Source organism: Hipposideros armiger, unplaced genomic scaffold (genome assembly GCF_001890085.2).
Source record: "Hipposideros armiger isolate ML-2016 unplaced genomic scaffold, ASM189008v1 scaffold_290, whole genome shotgun sequence".
NCBI lineage: Eukaryota > Metazoa > Chordata > Mammalia > Chiroptera > Hipposideridae > Hipposideros > Hipposideros armiger.
Window position 1 is genome coordinate 1,821,937 of NW_017731640.1, and position 19,401 is coordinate 1,841,337.

The 19,401-nt window shown below is 40.1% G+C and overlaps 2 protein-coding genes across 6 annotated transcripts; both read left to right on the forward strand.

The window, feature by feature from the left end:
- Nucleotides 1-1,696: 1,696 nt before the first annotated feature.
- Nucleotides 1,697-14,581, forward strand: ZBTB26 (zinc finger and BTB domain containing 26). Of its 4 annotated transcripts, none has more exons than XM_019658798.1 (2): nucleotides 1,697-1,843; nucleotides 10,296-14,581. In XM_019658798.1, the coding sequence occupies exon 2, from the start codon at nucleotides 10,306-10,308 to the stop codon at nucleotides 11,629-11,631; it is 1,326 nt and encodes a 441-aa protein (XP_019514343.1). In that variant the 5' UTR covers nucleotides 1,697-1,843; nucleotides 10,296-10,305; the 3' UTR covers nucleotides 11,632-14,581. The 4 variants fall into 4 exon arrangements, with proteins under 4 accessions (XP_019514343.1, XP_019514344.1, XP_019514342.1 ...); XM_019658799.1 differs by having other exon boundaries at nucleotides 1,698-1,809; XM_019658797.1 differs by having other exon boundaries at nucleotides 1,729-1,805.
- ZBTB6 (zinc finger and BTB domain containing 6) lies at nucleotides 1,753-19,283 on the forward strand. Of its 2 annotated transcripts, XM_019658800.1 has the most exons (3): nucleotides 1,753-1,809; nucleotides 15,492-15,663; nucleotides 16,714-19,283. In XM_019658800.1, exon 3 carries the CDS (start codon nucleotides 16,723-16,725, stop codon nucleotides 17,995-17,997), a length of 1,275 nt encoding a protein of 424 aa, XP_019514345.1. In that variant the 5' UTR covers nucleotides 1,753-1,809; nucleotides 15,492-15,663; nucleotides 16,714-16,722; the 3' UTR covers nucleotides 17,998-19,283. The 2 variants fall into 2 exon arrangements, with proteins under 2 accessions (XP_019514345.1, XP_019514346.1); XM_019658801.1 differs by lacking the exons at nucleotides 1,753-1,809; nucleotides 15,492-15,663 and adding an exon at nucleotides 15,689-16,091.
- The last annotated feature ends 118 nt before the right edge of the window (nucleotides 19,284-19,401 follow it).

Genomic DNA, 19,401 nt, shown 5'->3' on the forward strand with positions numbered 1-19,401 from the left:
ATTTGTGAAAAACCCACAGCTAACAATACCCAATAGTTTAGCTTCCCCTCTAAGATCGTGAACAAGTCAAGGATGCCTACTTTCACTGCTGCTATTCAACAGTGCACTGGAAGTTATAGCCAGAGCTATTTTAAAAAGAAAACAAATAAAAGGCATCCAAATTAGGAAGAAAGAGGTGAAACTATCTCTATTCACAGACAAATCATGAAAACAGAAAATCTTCAAGAAAGCTACTACTAGAGCTAATAAATCTGGCAATGTTGCAAAGTACAAAACCAACACACAAAAATCAGTTGTTTCTACACACTAGCAATAAACAATATGCAAAGAAAATTAAGAAAGCAATTCCATTTACAATGGTATCAAAAAGAATCAAATACCCTGAAAAGTGGAAAACACTGCTGAAAAAAATTAACAAAAAAACCTAAGTACATGGAAGACATTCTGTGTTCACGAACAGGAAGACTTAAAAGTAAGCTATCTACCTATACTACCCAAAGTGATCTACAGATTCAACACCATCTCTATCAAAATTACAACAGCCTTTTTCTCAGAAATGTAAAAGCTGACCCTCAAATGCGTGTGGAATTTCAAGGGGCCCCCAATTGTCAAAACAATCTTGAAAGAATGATAAAGTCGGAGGACTCATACTTCAAAATTTACTACAAAGCTACAGTAATTAAAACATTATGGTACTAGCATAAGGGCAGATATATAGTGCAATGTAATAGAATAGAGAGTCCAGATATAAATCCTCACATAGTTGATTTTCAACAAAGGTGCCAAGACCATTTAATGGGGGAAAGGACAGACTTTTCAACAAATAGTGCTGGAAAAAAGCTATCCACATGCAAAAGAATGAAGTTAGATATAGCAGTGGTGCCAGTTGCACAACACTTTGAATATACTTAATGCCACCCCACTTTACACTTACAAATAATTATGATGATAAAAACTATGTGTGTTCTATCATAATACCCCCCCTCCCCCATCCCCAAGAAGGGAGAACCCAGTGAGCAACTGGATTGGCAAGAAGGAAAAGGATTCTAGAGTGATATTAAAGTTTTCTGGCCGAGAGGACTGCGTGGACGATGCGGTTCACCCATACAATGACTACTGGAGTTAAGAAGCAGCAAGTCTGCCGATGAATTTGAGATATTTAAATGTACATTTACGTTGGGACAGTCAATTGGAGATGTCTTGTAGGCAGTCGGCCTTGGAGCTCATGAGAGCTGTTTGGGCTGGCGAGAGACATTTGTGGAAGGTTAGCACTCTGTAGGTAACCGAGGCCACGAGATGCAAGAGATCCCCAGGGAACACCAACATCCAAAAGCAGGAGGGGTAAACCTTCGTTTGCTGTCAGGGCCCCAACGAGGCGAGTCCACATCCCTAGGCGGGAGGGACTTACCAAGGCTTAAGTGTGGAGGCGCCCTTCAAGCCCATGCAGGCAGCAGACGGTCGAGGGCCGGCCCCACAAAAGCCGCTGAGAAACTGCAGCCTCGGACGTTAAGGAGCCGCAAAACCTCAGGTCGCGGGAGCAGCCGCTTGCCGCGGGAGACCCGGGCACTCCGTCTGCACCCCGCCCACAGCACGGAAAGCCCCTCTCGCGGCCCCGTCGTCCTCCGAGCCTTCCGATTGGCGGACAGGACTATGGGACCTGGAAGTTGTCTTTGTCCGGCGAGGGCTGCCCTTCCGGTTCCGTTGGGTCCCCCTTTGGCTCGGGTTCCCTGCCCCTCCCCCTTTCCGGAGCCCCGAGGGGCCGGAGCTCCTGGCGGTGCCGGATCCTGACGGCGGCCTTCCCCTGGGTCTGTAAGTGCGGAGGCGGCCGGACCACCGGGCAGGGGTACGGGGTCTCTCAAGATGGAACCCCCTTGGGGCCTTGGATTGGCCAGGACCTGCACTGGGATGGGGGCCGAGGGGCTGGCCTAGGCCCGGGGGGGGGGACTTTTAAGGAACCCTTGGCCCAGCCCACGCCGCGCCCCGCCCCTTTCCCTTCCCTAGTCTGGAGTGGGGAGCTTAAGGATGCTCCAGGGACTTTCTCCTGGGACCCCAGCCGAAGGCCCCGCAATTGGCGTGGACGCCCGGCCCTGGCAGATTGTAGGACGTGCCAGAGCTAAGGCCTTGGCAAGGCCTCAGTGTCAGCCCGCGAGAATCTTTATGAGGTTACCCTTTTGCCGCGGTTTCCCGCAAATCGGCCACTGGCTGCAGCACTTTATATTACTGGCGCTGTGCCAAGCACTGGGGCATTCGTAAGATATAGTTCCAATTTTCAGGGTCAAGTTTGGGAGCCAGATATAAACAAATAAATGCTCCTACGATACGTGTATCAGTAATATACTTATGAGTTGCCCAAAGGGCCGTTGCTGGGAAGACTGAAGAATAAAAGTGATGTTTGAATTATACTTCTTGGATAGGATAAGGTGGAGAAGAGCTTTTCAGGCAGAAGGAACAGTTGCAGTTATGTTGAGGAATGACTGAGCACAACTTGTGTGAGGAGGAAATTGGGGGGGGGGGGGCTTTTGTGCATATAAGGTATGAGGCTGCGGAGAGTAGACCGAGGTCCGGAGTGAAAGGTTCAGCCCTGAAGGAGGTGGATAGTTTTTGAAGAGTTTTGAGCAGTAGACTGTTATGGTCAGATTTGCACTGTAAAAAGCCATGTGGTTCTGGAGGTCAGCCTATAGAATGGGAATTTCTATAAACTGATTCTGGGCTTTTAGCTAAAGGCTAGGTACCCTTATTGGAGATTGGTTTGAAAAAATGAGATCAGCCTTGTGAGAGGTAATGAAGTCCTCAAATGGAGTTATGATAGTATTATTGGAAAGAAGGTAAGTTTGCTGTCGTTGAATAGTGTCAGGACTAATAAATTGGGTGTTGAGGGTCAAAGAGGTACTAAAGCTGATTCCTAGGTTTTAGGCCTTGATGTTGGCAGAACATTGACGCCGCTATCAGCAATAAAACCATATGCTAGGGCCGGCCGAGTGGCTCAGTTGGTTAAGAGCTCGCTCAAGAGTTTGAGCTCTGAGCAACAGCAGTTCAATGCCCGGCCCGAGCTGAGCAGCTGCTGAGCTGCCAACAGGTGGCAGGATGGCTCAGCTTAAAAACAAAAACAAAAACAAAAACAAAACCATATGCTTAGTGTAGGTTACAAATTTATTTTTAAATATGTTGAATTAAAGGTCTAATGGAACTGTCCAGTATAGAATTGGAAGTGCAAATCTATAGCTCAACTTAAATGTCTGACTAGAGGTAAAGGTTTGAGTCATCAGCATAGAGGTGGAAACCTTGGGAATGGTTGTCATCAGGAAGGGATTACTGAGAAAGAGGGGAATAATTTGGGGAGATGGTTGCATTTGTGAAACAGAAAGAGGAATCGAAGCTAGTAGTAATTGGGGTAGCAGCAAAAACAGAAGTCGGGAATAAAGTATAAAAGTGCAGAGTTCCATCAACCAAGAAGAACCGAAATCAAGAAAAGAATTTTGAGAAGTTTCCACTGGTACAATTCATGCAGAGAGTATTTGGGGAATGGGAAAAAATTATTGCATTTCCTGACTAAGAGCTCGTTAGTGACTTTTAAAATGCAATTTTAGTAGAGTGATGAGGTGATGATATATGAAAGAACAGAGACCTCAACTGGTTTTTAAATGAGAATGAGAAAAGGCCACATATGAAGGACTTCACGGAGAAAACTGAAAGGTTTTATTTGTTTATTTACCTAACAAATGCTTGTAGAGTGCATTCCAGTCAGTGTTCTAAGCTCTTATAAAATGAACATAATTTTTAAATGTAATTTACTTTAAAATTAATTTAATTTCCCATAACAACTCTGTGAAGTAATATTACTATTTGACAAGATGGGAAAACTGAAGCACAGAGTGGTTAAGTAACTTTCTCAAGGTCAACACAGCTAGTAAATGGTCGAGCAGGGTTTTCATCCTAGAAAATATGGCTCCAGAAGCCATGGTTTTACACCACTGCACTAAGCAGTGACTATCGGAGTCAAAGGAGTGGAAAACATTTAAGCAAAGGTAGGCTCATTGATAAAAAAGGGAGAGGCTTGGAAGGAGATCCAGATTAAGAAGACGGTAAGTAATGGATTTATGTTTGTAATATATTTGTTTTCTTATTTATATCCCTCTGTCTTAGGTCCTCTTCCAATCTGTGCCATTTAAGATCAGTTTCTTTCACAATTAGGTCAATTTATGTCTGCTTTCATCTATCACTATCTGTAATCAGGTCCCCTCTTCAACTTCAGACCCATCTCCAGCTAGCGAATGGATCGTCCCCTCAATGTCATGCCAACTCCTCTGACTAAACATTTTAAGACGAGATCCATGATCATCCCCTCTAATATTCCCTAGCTTACTGAATGACACTCTCAAAGACATCCAGTCACTCAAACCAAATATCTTGGAGCTGTCTTTTTTCCTTTCTTGTTCCTCACCTTAGTCATCAAGTCCATCTGTTCTTTGAAATAGCTTTCAAATCTGTTTCTTTTCTCCATCCATAATATTGTTGTCTCTATTAAGGCCCTCATCATTTCTTTTTTCTGTTTTTTGTTTGTTTGTTTGTTTGTTTTAGCTGAGCCATCCTGCCACCTGTTGGCAGCTCAGCAGCAGGTCAGCTCGGGCCAGGAATCGAACCGCTGTTGCTCAGAGCTCACACTCTTGAGCAAGTTCTTAACCAACTGAGCCACTCGGCCGGCCCAGGCCCTCATCATTTCTATCTTGATCTATTAGAGCAATGGCATAGTAACAGGTTTCCATGCCTCCACATCCACTGTTGTAAGCCCATTCTCCATAAATTTTTATTTTTGACGTATTGAGTTTTAGATAGTGCACGAGTTTAGATACCATGCATTTCAAGTGATAGAATAATAGCCTAGGTTAGGTAATTTGGTGTGGTTTGAATTGAGGTTAAGTTTGGTTAAAGTTGACCATGAGGATGGTGATTTAGCAATTTTTAAATTAGAGAAGGTAATGAAACGTTGAGAAACCAGACAGGTTTTCTGAGGAAGTAAGGCTTGAAAAAATTTAGGAAAAAAATCAAGAACTAAGCTGTGAAGGATATACTCACCATTACACAATTTAGTCACTCTTTGAGGAAAAGATCAGCAAAAGAATTGTGGAAAATTGAGGCCAGTAGTTAAGTAATTTGCCCACATCTGGACAATAGTTTTAAAAGAATGAACTAGATCTATATATATTCAACACAGATAGCTCTCAAAAACAATAAATGAAAAAATTGCAAAACAGTATATATAGTTTATGTATAAGAAACATTATTTTATGTTTTCTGTGGCTAGTCATTTAGAAATGCTGTTTTTAAAATGGTGGGAGGAAGAGTCATGAAGGACCAAACTTAAAGCAAACTGTACTGAGCGAAAAGTAGCTGGGAAAGGGGACTCGCACTTTAATGTTCAAAAAATTTCCAGGAAGGATATATTTCTGTATGTATAGCACTTATAGTACTATATATATATATATATATATATATATATAATATATATATATATATATATATATNTATATATATATATATATATATATATATAATATATATATATATATATATATATATGTAATATATATATGTAATCAAAAACAAAAGAGTGAAAACTTGGAGAACGTAGTGCTGCGAAAGTTACCCAAAAGAAGAAAAGGATTGTGGTTTATAGAGAGAAAGGCTATATTATATATTACAACCTCTTTGAAAATGGCATATGGTGTTAATGAAAAGTAGTTGTGGGTGCTATTTTGAAAACTAAAGGCACTTTTATGCGGTAGATGAGGAAAGAGGCTGACATATAACTTGGGAGTTTATTGTACAGAATAGAAAAGTTTTCCTTATCAGTTATTAGAGGCATTTGAGGTAAGAAACTTGGGTATTTTCTCACTGACCATAGCACAACAGCAAACATTGTCCAACCTAGAACATTCACTTATCCTTTTTGGTGACTTTTGTTTGAACAAAGGGAAATTTGCGAACCAGTTGACATGTTTGTTATGGAAATAATTGTGGAAGAATTGTGTCAATATAAACAAAGAGGAAGTGCTCTTAAGTGAGAATATTCCTATTACATTAATGTTTGAGAAATGGGTTATTCAAAACTTGCTAATAGAAATTCAGCAGTATTCAGATTTAATCAGTAACCTAGGGAATAGATTATAAGGTCCAGAACTATGGCAGTGATAGTAGGGCTAAAGAGAGAATTTGAAAATCATTCTGAGAAAAGAACCAACAGAGTGTGGTGACCAACTCTCTTCTACCTGATCAGTTCTTTTCTCTCTTTATTACTGGAAGCTCTGTTATGGTCTAGAATTATATGAGGGATTTTTATGAACATCATGAATAATTACTACTCTACTTAGAAGTTAACTATAGTTGGGGATTCTGAAAATCAAATATATTCATTTTAATTCTCCATTTTAATTGCAAATGGCATTAAGTTTCAGTCTACAAAGCTAAATACACAAAAGATGGAAAAATAACAAAGTTAAAATAGGTGAGAAAGGAAGGTAAAACAAGGATAAGGAAATAAAATGGGATCAGGAATATGACTAACACATAAATGGCTGAGTATTAAACGCCTCTAGACCTCACACAGGTTTGGCTAAGTTGTACTTTTTGTTTTTAAACATAAACCTTTTACTGAACTAAATACACAAAAGCATATCAATCTCAAGTGTACAGGTGAATGGATATGAGGAAGGAAATCTGAACAGTTCCACAGTTAATATTATCCATAAGGTAAAACTTCAGCTAGCCTAGTTGTTTGGTACATGGGTTTTGGCACCAAGAAGCTTGGGCACAAGTTTGAGCTATAACACTTAACACTTCCTACCTGTCTTAAGTTGAGCGAGCCGTTTCTGTTCTCCAAGCTTGAGTTTCCTCATAAGTGTATTGGGGGTGATGATAATACCTCCCTCAAAGGGATTTTAAGGATTAAGTGGGCCAGTTTAGGTAAAGCACTTAGCATTCCCTGCTACATAGCAAGGCTTCAGTAAAGATTAGCTCTCATTTCTCTACTTTTTAAATAAAACTAGGCCAGTTCATAAGAAACACAATTATTTCTCTTTATTTTGTCTTTTTTTTTGTAATGTAAAAGAAAAATAAAGTTTGTTTAAACTTTGGTTTTATATTTTCAAAACTATTTTGGAGAAGAAAAAACTTAGAAAGAAATTTTCCCCAGGGCACTCAAAAGACGATATGATGATGAAGAGCATTTCTATCACAGCTCAGTAATAATTTCTTAGGGAACATTAAAGTTAACCACACTGCTGATTCTTGTTGAATGAGCGGTGTCAAAAGTAACATTTGTCCTTGCCCTCAAATATTTCAAGTCTACTGGAAAGAGAAACTAGTGACAGGAAACAATTAATGGATAAACTTGTGGCCTGGAAATAAGAATTTATCAAAGGGAGACAATAGAGAGAGCAGACACATATTACGGAAAACTTCTTAAACAGAATAAATTTCCCTCACATTCTTGGACTACGGCAGACCAGTCACTGCAAGCACTTTCCTGGGATGCCTGTTTGGCTCCTCACGTTGGTAAGTTTCTTGAGATTGATGGATGGATAGGAAGTAAATGAAACTGTACTCCAGCTCCTCATCTTTGGAGCTTCAAGAAACAGTTATCCCTGAGCAGTGTGAGTACTGTCACGCTGTAGATAGAAGCCATTAATGCTCACCTTTGGGTATGAGCAGGACAATACTGACCTGAGGGAAGATTTAGGACAGGCTGTAAAATAGAATACCCCTTTTGTTTGGCCACTTGAAACAATAGTCATTTTTATAATTCTCGTTATAAATTGGGACATGCACTTTTTCCAGAATGAATGAATATATTCAACTACTGTTATTGCCAAAACTGACCAGTGATAATGCAGTTTTGCTGCTTTCTTTACTGATACATTCCCTGTATCACCTAGATTTTTCCTTTTTATTGGGTCGTCATCATCTTTTCTCTGACACATCCTTGGCGTCTCTACATCCCTCCTCTCTTATCTTTATAGTGATGGTTCATTATCTGTACATTCAGATTGCCATACAAGGGAAGAGCTTATTAATTTAGCTGTGTATATTTTTGTTACTATACCTGTTCCATACCAGTTCTCCCTTCTGAATTTCCCCCTTGCTTTCGATGACAGCTTCATTCAGCTGAACTCCTAAGTTTAGTACCTTTTACACATTCCTTTTTCTCATTCTCTATCCAGTAAATTACCAAGTTCTTTAAAATATCTTTTGTTGTTTTTCCTTGTTCCTTATTCCCATTTTCATTCCTTCCTAGGCTCTCATGGCCTCAGACCTGTCGTGTTCCTGCAGACACTGAGTTGGTCTTCCTACCAGCAATTCTTCCTTCTCACCACTGTCAAGCAAATCCTATAAGTTCAACAAATGCAAACTGAGCACTGCCATAGGTTTAGTACAGTATTAGGTGGCAGAAATACACACCAATTTGAACATAAGAGGGTTTGGACAGTTATGCGGCTGCAGTAAGTAGAATTTGAAGCAAAAGGAAAACATGTTTTGCATTAGAAGATGCAGGTTCCCAACAGCCCGTTGAAGAGAATGGAGATGTTTTCCTCTTAAGGCCACGAAGATTGCAGTTTGGAGGGGGAGGAAAGAGTTATTTAATAAAGTATTTTGAGTGTTATGATAGAAGTATTATGCTATGGGTCTAGTAGATACAACTGTTCTAGTCTAAGGGTCAGGGCCTGTCAGAGGAAATAAAGGAATCAGAATTGGCTAGGAGTAGTGTTCTTAACCAAAGAAGTACCTGAGCTAAGGCTTAGAATCAATAGAGTGCTATCATGCACCAGGTACTGAGCAATATAAGTAAGACCTGGACTCTGCCTTCAGGAGCTGGTGTCCTATGGACCTTTATAAGTCAATGTTATCGAAGATGAAATTATAAAGATTGGGCCTCAGGGTCCAGATGTGGCCAAAAGCAGCTGGTTGTCATGATTATCAACTACAAAGTTGATGACTGCCCAAAATTCAAGCTGAATTTATTGATGCACTGAGATTGTAGAACTATTTCTCAAGGGTAGACCTGATATACCTACAGACCTCACATAAGACTGGTATATAGATAGAGAGGGCCAGTTTATTATTTTTACAATGGCTGGTAGGCTGGAATTATGGTGGAATGGCTAATTTATCTTTCCCTTTAGAGAGACACACAGGAAGCCAAGTTATCAGAAGATCATTTGAAGAGTATGGAATCAGAACATAGGGACTTTCTCCAAAAGAACTGCTATGTAAAGGGACAAATATGCAGAGTTTTGGAAAAGACATCTTCTCTGTGGTTAAATGGGTTATGCCAATGTTTACCTTAATTATTATTTACTTAAATAAGTTTATACTCAAGAGGTTAGTCTTCATCCAGGAGACGGTGGGAAGTCACAGAAGGATTTTAGGCAGGGGTTGGATATAATCAGGTCTGTGATTTCGAAAGATGAAATATGGTGGTGTAGAAGTTGGATTAGAGGGAAAAGAAGCCGGTAGCCAAGGAACATTTATGAATCAGTTCTAGTCCAGTGAATGAGTAATGATGGATAAATAGGGATAAAGAAGAAAGAACAGAATCTAGTAAGGATTAATTAGATTCACCTTCTCCCTACTCAGATTCCCACCAAGTGGCTCATCTGGTTTTTATACATCAAATATTTTATTTACTTTCTATATCAAGAAATGTTTCTGGGGAGTTCAGATTTGTCCAAAATGCACAGTATAAAGACCTGTGCCTTTGACACTGTCCAAACATTATCGCTTTAGGTCTGTAACTTTTATTTTTATCACAGAAATACTTGCATGAATAAATTCACATCACTGCAGTTCTTTAAAATACAAAGCAAAGAAAAAGAGTGTTTTGTCTTCGAAGAAGCAGGCTTGTAGTGTCGTGCAAAAGAACATAGCTACTTCATAATTACTTGTTGGGATGTTTTAGTTTGTTTTTGAAACCTGATATAGAATTCTCATTTGAGAAGCAAAAAAAAAATGCTCTTGGAGTAACTCAAGCACTGTTCTTGTATTAAGTATCTTAGAAAACTGAATGAATGCCAAGCCATTTACACTGATACAAGTCCACTCCTTAGGTACAATTGACACTTGATGTTGGCAAGGAGTAATTTTTAACAGCCTTTGAAAGCTGCTTCCTCTTTCAAGGAAAATTTCATTTGGATACTCACACAGAGATATGACAACACAGATTTGGTTTTGGAAGGAAAATCCAGGTTTCTTAATTGTTTGAATTTTCTTAAATTCATCCTTTTTACATTTGTGTTCTTTAGGTCTGCGAAAATGTCTGAAAGATCAGATCTCCTTCACTTCAAGTTTGAAAATTATGGAGATTCAATGTTACAAAAAATGAACAAATTAAGAGAAGAGAATAAATTTTGTGATGTTACAGTTCTCATAGATGATATTGAGGTACAGGGGCATAAAATTGTGTTTGCTGCAGGTTCCCCCTTCTTAAGAGACCAGTTTTTACTGAATGATTCCAGAGAGGTGAAAATCTCCATATTACAGAGTTCCGAAGTGGGGAGACAATTGCTCTTATCCTGTTATAGTGGTGTGCTGGAATTCCCTGAGATGGAACTGGTAAATTACTTGACTGCTGCGAGTTTTCTACAGATGAGCCACATTGTAGAACGGTGCACACAGGCCTTGTGGAAGTTTATAAAGCCAAAACAACCAATGGATAGTAAAGAGGGATGTGAACCACAGAGTGCTTCTCCCCAGTCAAAAGAACAGCAGGGAGATGCCAGAGGCTCCCCAAAGCAGGACTCACCTTGTATTCATCCATCTGAAGACAGTATGGATATGGAGGACAGTGATATTCAGATTGTTAAGGTAGAATCTATTGGGGATGTATCCGAGGTTAGAAGTAAAAAAGATCAGAACCAGTTTATTTCTTCTGAACCCACTGCTTTACATTCATCAGAGCCCCAGCACTCCCTGATAAATTCAACTGTGGAAAACAGAGTAAGTGAAATAGAACAAAACCACCTCCACAATTATGCCCTCTCTTACACAGGCAGTGATAACATCATCATGGCCTCCAAAGATGTCTTTGGGCCTAATATTCGAGGTGTAGACAAAGGCCTACAGTGGCATCACCAGTGCCCAAAGTGTACCAGGGTGTTTCGTCACCTGGAGAACTACGCCAACCATTTAAAAATGCACAAACTCTTTATGTGTCTACTCTGCGGCAAGACTTTCACTCAGAAAGGCAACCTTCATCGACACATGCGTGTGCATGCCGGCATTAAACCTTTCCAGTGTAAGATCTGTGGGAAAACCTTTTCTCAGAAGTGTTCCTTACAGGATCATCTTAACCTTCACAGTGGAGATAAGCCCCATAAGTGTAACTATTGTGACATGGTTTTTGCACATAAACCAGTTTTGAGGAAACACCTTAAACAGCTGCATGGCAAAAACAGCTTTGATAATGCCAATGAAAGAAATGTGCAAGACCTCACAGTGGATTTTGATTCTTTTGCATGTACAACAGTCACAGACTCTAAAGGGTGTCAGCCACAGCCTGATGCAACACAGGTCTTGGATGCAGGTAAACTGGCCCAAGCTGTCCTGAACCTAAGGAATGATAGTACTTGTGTGAATTGAGTAGGGGCTTTATGCTCACAACTAGAACTGACTGAAAACGTGGCAATAGTCTTGAGTCTTTTTAGGAGTGATTTTGCTAGTTTGACTTCTCCAAAGCCTCTGTGCAGGTTGTAGGGGTGAATCAAAGCACTAACAGACCAGGCAACTTACCACTTGGAGTGGTCTTGCCTTCCTTTTGCCCCCTCCCATTTTCTGTTTTTGAATTATTTATCTTGTGACATCTGTTTGCCTTTCCCAAGGAGTATTCCATTTGTCTACCTAACATTGACTTATGTTTTAGACTGACACCATTTTAAGCTCAGTGAAGGTACCAACAAGTTAATGACATCACCTACACTCCACTAATGGATGCTATTATGCTAAGAGAAGTGAATAACATTTTTCTTTGGCAGAAGATGGGCTGAGATACAAGGTGATATTGCTGTTGGCCTGAATATGTGATAGAACTTCTGGTTGCCTATTGATAATTCATCTATGTATGATGAATGAATGAATCTGCTTCCGTCCCTTTGTACTTTTCTTGGAGCTGGCTATAAAGAAGCATTTGTTCTGTATTCTTTTCAACAGTATTATAGCTCAACTTCATGTCGATGAATTGTTCCCATAGACCAGAGTACAGTCTTTTCAGCAACACCTGCAGACATTGTTAGGAATCACCACGAACATAATCAACAAAGGATAGAAGTACAGTTGTACAATAGTACCTACATGGGAGATCTTCCCCAAAAGAAGCCAAATGCTTATAATTAATGTGTAATTTATTTGTTGATGCTTTTGAAGTCAGGATGGCTCCAGGTGTACTTATAATAGTCTCTCTAAAAGGGGGCTATTTGGGAGTCACTCTCTGGGCCTCTGTTTTAGAGGCTGGCCATCATCAGAAAGGTGTTTGGCATTCAGAGTTTTGTGCAGTATACAAATTGTCTCTGAATTCTCATTTTCCTATGTACCTCAATTTCCAAAATAGATGAAAAAAGTGGGTCACGGAGGAGTAATCAGATTTTTGCATTCAGATATTCCTGTAAAGGTACACAGTCCCACCTTGCCTTGTTTGGTAGATGGCTAATACAAAGTTGATCTTCCAATATGGAAAAACAAGACAACTGTTTTTGCTAAAGCACATGTTATAGTTCAGAAACAATTTGAGTCTTAGTTTCTGACTCATGAGGTAGATTTAGGTAATAGGCGTTAGAGTCCTTAGAGAATGTTGAGATCATTTACTCCACCTCTTCTTTTTTAATTTGGGGTAGCCAAAGCCCAAAGAGGTGGCCTGGCCAAGGTTGGCCAAAGTAGATAAGTAACTAAATATGAGCTAATGTTACCTCACTATCTCTTGGCTTAAAAAGATTTAGTACATGATCAAGAATATATTAGCAAAAAGCTCACTTTGTGAATCCCTGTTGATTTTCCGAAACAGCCTGGATTTTGCAAACAAAATATCACAGAATGATTTATTTTTGTTAATTCTTTTTTGGTTAGAATGAACATTCTTCCCAAGAAAGTGACTGATTTGCTGGGTGTTGGTTAGGGAGGGAAAGGAAAGTAAGAATAAACGTGAGAAGGATCCAAATGTGAAACAGATTTTGTCTGGAAACAGTCTTTATTTAGTTTTCACCTGGATTTTCTGTTTTATTTTTGAGCCGAGAGTGCATGTACAGATAAACCAAAAATTAAGATTAACTTGAGTAGTCAGAGGAAATTCTTATTGTTATAACTTGATGCATTTACATGTGAATCTGATTTGAGGTATCATTTCTACTTTTATTAAAAGATTTAAAATGAAGAATAAAATTGAGTGATTAGACTACTAGGTACCTTGTGCCTAAAGTCACTCTTATATGATATAATGATGCTGCCTAGCACTCTGATTTTTATATGATCCAGCCAAAGAGTACCAATTCTATGCAATAGTGATACACTAACATGATAACCAACATTTTCTCTCAACATCATTTCATCACAGAAATTTCAATTTGGAGTGCTTCCTTTGCTTGCATTCATGTCCTGTTTTTGTTACTGGTTTGAAGACTAAAAGGCATAGATTCAAATAAGATTGGTCTCTTTGGTTGGAGACTATTACTGGGTTCATTCAGTCATTCAAGAAACATTTATTGAGCATCAACTGTTGCCAGGCACTATGCTACATACTGAGGATACGAAGGTAAGATTGCTATGGTCCCTGCCCTCACAGAGCTTAGTCTCATGTGGTCTTAGGGAGATAAAGTGTCCATTTGATTTTATACAAGGAATAATAAAGGAAACTGCCTTGCTTTCTTTGATCACCTAAAATCAGCATCTTCATGATTTTGTTATCAGTAAAAGTTATAGTTCTCACTTTTTGTAACTGCAAACCACTGAAGTGATTTACAGTCTCCTCCATGTCTTGGCTGGAGAGGTGTCCTGTTTCTGTGAGACATTTTCTTAATTTTGGTGGGACTTGACTTTTCTCCTTTGTTTATACATGTTTCATAGATTGTTTTGCAAAATGGTCAAGTTATTGGTATAAAATACGTTTTATAGGGGGAGATGACTTTCCAAACTAGTCATATTCTTATAGAGGAAGATTTTTAAAAACCTTAGTTATTCAGCATTGGTATTGTATGGATTCCCAGGATATCTAAAGAGAGAACACTCTCTTTACCGTAGTTTGTTTTAAAAAATTACTGTGTCACAGTTATTTATTTATTATTTAATTTTAAAGACAAACTCCAAACTGAAGTGGCTCTGAGGTAAATCAGATGTGGTTTTAATTTGTCTTAGTTTATTAGATCTATAAATGGAAGGTGACCAGTGTCATTACTTCTAAAATATTGTCCTAAATAAACAGCCCAGAACATTTTATTTCAGCTGGTGAATAGCTGTTCTAAATCTGTTGTATGTTAGACATACTATGAACTACCTCTTCACTTATTATGGGGACGTTTCCTTAATAAAAGTGTGACCATTAAAACTCTGGTATGAGTGGTTTGTTTTCTCTCCCCTCCTTTCCTTTTCAGTTGCTTGAATTTGAATACAGGAATGCTTTCTTCATTCCTATTTAAAACACATATTAATCAAACATACTGAGCTCGGCTTCAGAAGCAAATCTGGGTTAACCAGAAATTGTTACTAGGGTCAGTTACTCCATGAGAACTTGTTGACTTTGAGGGTAGAACAAGTGCTTTTAAAAACTGGTTCAGATACTCCTTCATTTGGCAAATACTTAAACCCTACTAAGCGCTAGACTTCAGGAAAGCAAAGATCAGTGAGGCACTGCCCTAAATACGTATGCCTCGATGAGACACAGATTTCAATACAGGAATGATAATTGCAGTAATGAAGGCAGCCAAAGCGTTGACAGGCTCCCAATTGGGAGCCAGCTAATTCAGGGGCCAGTTCAGGATGGCGTCAGGGATAATGCGATTTTGAAGGATAAATGGTAGGAGGGATTTGGCATATGGGAGGAAAACAGGCCAACAGTTTAGATGGAAGGCCTGGGTTTGCCCGGAAAGGGAAACAACGCGGGGTGGGAGGGGAGGAGGGCGGGCGGGGTGAGAAGAAAGCGATGGACTGAGTGGTGAAGAGAGACCCAGAGGTGGGGGCCAGATCCTGATGGGGCATTAGGTGATCCATTCGGCAGTCTCTTTTGCCACCTTTTAAACTGTAGCTGGCCCAGTAAGGAGAAGACCCGGCCCACAATCCGTGAGGGCCTCCCGGTGGTCCCGGCGCAGGGTACTCTGATAGAAGCGCTGTACCCCAACTTCACAACCCGTCTGCGATTTGGCAGGTTGGGGAGAACTCACGAGGCGGAATGGCTCGCGTGCCGAAACTAAGACTGGAGAGATGGGATTTGCCGGAATTCGGGCGCCTTTTTATCATTCCAGGACGGAGGGGACAGACAGGCAGAGCGTCTCAGGATGTCCTTCCGGGACGCGCAGCCCGCCCCGCTGAGGACTAGAGCCAGTTGACACCGGATGTGTTTCCTCCCAGGCTAAGTCCGCCTTCCGGCCTGGGCTGTCGCTGCCGCGGAAACCTCGGCTCTGGTGTTCTGAGTGGGTGAGTGAGCGCGAGGGAGACTCGGGCAAGTGGGGAAGCCCGAGGCGGAGGAGGGCCGCTGGGCGCAGCCCCGGAGTTGCTAGGCTGGTGCTGCAAACGCCTGGCCGACGGGGCCTTGGTCCTGGCAACTTCGGCTCGGTAAAACCTGTGGCAAGCTGGCGGATCCAGGCCACCAGGGATCCGGATTCAGCTCCTGCTCTGTGTGGGGGGGTCCCCTGTGCTCGCTGCAGCAAGCAGGCTCCATTTCGTGGTGCTCTGGAAACAACCGAGTCTCATCGGGGAGACAGGAGGAGGAGTTCTTTATTTGGGCCTTAAAAGAGCCAAATCACTAGCTGGAGAAATGAACTGGAAGTGCGAGCGTAACATGTGCATTTGGGTCCTCTTTTCTGGGCAATGGTGAAAACCTGGATATCGAAGGAGCCGTAAAGGTGCTTAGGGCCAAATCATGAAGGATCTCGAATTGGTTAAGAAATTTAGGCCGTCTGGCTGTGGGAGAACAATGGAGGATTTAAAGCTGAAGAGGATGGGGGAAAAGCAAAGTTTTAAAAGGTGTTCATTCTGTAGAACTCAGGAGGGTAGTTTGAAATGTAGGAGAGTTGCGGTATCAAGGAGACCTGTTGGAAGACATTGTAACGGTCGAGGTGAAGAGAGAGAGGACCAGAGATTGTGATGGGGAGTAGGATGTTTGGAGATTACATTAAGGTTTCTAATTTGGGAAACTGTTAAATCCATTTAGTAGTGGGCATCAACAGTGTCCTTGACCACAAGGCACATTCATTTAGCCCAGGAGAAAAACATAGAAATGTAAGTGCAATTCAGTGTAATAAGCTGTAACAAAAATATGAAATATACCGCAAGATCATAGAGAAACACATTTTAATTTTCTGGGTTTTGACATGGTGACATGGATTGACACTTAGCACCCAGATTAGAATTTGAGTCTTGGTTTTACCCAATTCAGGTTTGGGATTTGTTTGTTTGTTTTTACTATCACAGTGTAGGAAAGCATTCCCCATCCTAACAGTAACGTTTGTGTTTTATTTTCTGTAGATTGTGACCATGGCTGCCGAGTCTGATGTTCTGCACTTTCGGTTTGAACAGCAAGGAGACGTAGTCTTGCAGAAAATGAATCTCCTGAGACAACAGAATTTATTTTGTGATGTATCAATTTATATTAATGACACTGAGTTCCAGGGGCACAAGGTGATTTTAGCTGCTTGCTCCACTTTCATGAGAGATCAGTTTTTACTTACACAGTCAAAACATATCAGAATCACCATCTTGCAGAGTGCAGAAGTTGGGAGAAAATTGTTGCTCTCTTGCTACACTGGAGCACTTGAAGTTAAAAGGAAAGAGCTTTTGAAATATTTGACTGCTGCTAGTTACCTTCAGATGGTTCACATTGTGGAAAAGTGCACAGAAGCTTTGTCCAAGTATCTAGAAATTGATCTTTCGATGAAAAACAACAATCAACATACCGACCTGTGTCAATCCTCTGATCCAGATGTTAAGAATGAAGAAGAAAATTCAGATAAAGACTGTGAGATCATTGAAATTTCAGAAGATAGTCCTGTAAATGTGGAATTCCACGTTAAAGAAGAGGAAAGCAATGCTTTACAGTCCACAGTAGAGAGTTTGACATCAGAGAGAAAGGAAATGAAGTCACCAGAGCTGTCTTCAGTAGATATAGGTTTTAAAGACAATGAAATTTGCATCCTCCATGTGGAATCAATCAGCACCGCTGCTGTAGAAAATGGGCAGTTTTCACAGCCTTGTACCTCTTCAAAAGCAAACATGTATTTCTCAGAAACACAGCATTCACTGATCAATTCCACGGTTGAGAGCAGAGTGGCAGAAGTTCCTGGAAATCAAGATCAGGGCTTGTTCTCTGGCGCTACTGAAGGAAGTCATGGTACAGCGAGTGAGATTCAGAATGTGGAGGATGCTTATTCACTGAGGCACCAGTGCCCTAGGTGTCCGCGAGGATTTCTTCATGTCGACAACTATCTGCGCCACCTTAAGATGCATAAATTGTTCTTGTGCTTACAGTGTGGGAAAACATTTACACAGAAGAAAAATCTCAACCGGCACATTCGAGGGCACATGGGCATAAGGCCCTTTCAGTGTACTGTATGCTTGAAGACATTTACTGCTAAAAGCACACTACAGGACCACTTGAACATACACAGTGGGGATCGGCCGTACAAATGCCACTGTTGTGACATGGATTTTAAGCACAAATCTGCCCTCAAAAAGCACTTAACCTCTGTCCATGGCCAGAGCAGTGGTGAAAAACTACCCAGGCATGATCTCAAAAGGCAAAATCTATTATAATTAGAATCACACCTTGCTGTCTATGTAAGCTTTATGTCATTCTGTTAGGCAAGTCTTTCTATGGAAATGCAGCATTTGTAATATTGCGTTTGCCCACCATCTTTGGGTCTTATTTTTGGTTGGCCTACACATTATTCTTTCTGAACTATTGAGTTCCAAAGTGTGGGAGACATGATAAAGCTGATGGGATGCTATCTGATTTCATACATTATATATGAGTCCCAGTAGTATACCTAGAGAAATACCGTTCTTCTCTTAAATAGTCTTGCTTCTAGTGACAGGATCCAGCAGTATTTTCAGATTGTGATTTTTGAGTCTCTAGATAATTGATATAAGTGTAATGGGAAGAGAAAATAAAGTTTTCTCTATTTTTCATTATTAGTCATTTCACTATTATTCATTATTAGTCATTTTAAGGACTAGTGAAATTTTTTTTTCAACCAACTATTGGATTATAAACTAAACACAAAGGTGTACCTACTGTTTTAAACTATAAAGGAACACAATTCAACTTTACTTGGGAGTAGCAGAATTCCCTAATATTCCTTAAAATGTTATTTCCATGGTTTGTTTGTATACATATTTTATAAGTGATTAATTGGGCCTAAATTTCTTGAATTTATTTAATGCAGTTACATTTAGTAATTTTGTGGCCAGTAAAATTGGCTTGAATACCATTGGCTTGAAGCTCTAAATAATTACTTAGAAATCCCAACTTTACCAAAGACATTTCTACTTTTTAAAAAATTTATTTCATTTTTTAGTTAACATATAAAATTAAATTGACAGTTGTCGATTTTGTAATTTCTATGTAATAGAAATGTGTGCTCAAAACACTTGTAGCAGACATCTCAGATCTTCAGATGGATGAACACTTCCCATATCTAGCTGCTTCTCACTGTTTGTTTCTTTTCATGAACAGTGATGCTGCTGCTAAATGATTTGTTGTTGATGTACAGTATTACAAATTTTAATACATGTATAGATATGTGAAACCACCATTGCAATCAGGATACAGAACATTCCATCACCCCCCCAAAACTCCCTATGCTGCCCCTTTGTAGTCAGTTCCTCCTAAATTTAAACCCTGGCAACAGTTCTCTATCACTATAATTTTGCCTTTTCTGGAAGGTCATAAATGGAATCTTATAGTATGTTTCCTTTTGAATTGCTTTTTTCACCCAGCATTATGCCTTTGAGATTTATCTGTGTTGTGTGTATCAATAGTTCATTCCCACAGTTGGTTAAGAGCTCACTCAAGAGTGCGAGCTCTGAGCAACAGTGGTTTGATTCCCGGCCCGAGCTGAGATGCCGCTGAGCTGCCAACAGGTGGTAGGATGGCTCAGCTTAAAAAAAAAAAAAAAGTTAATTCCCTTTTTAATTTTGAATTGTCAATCTATATTT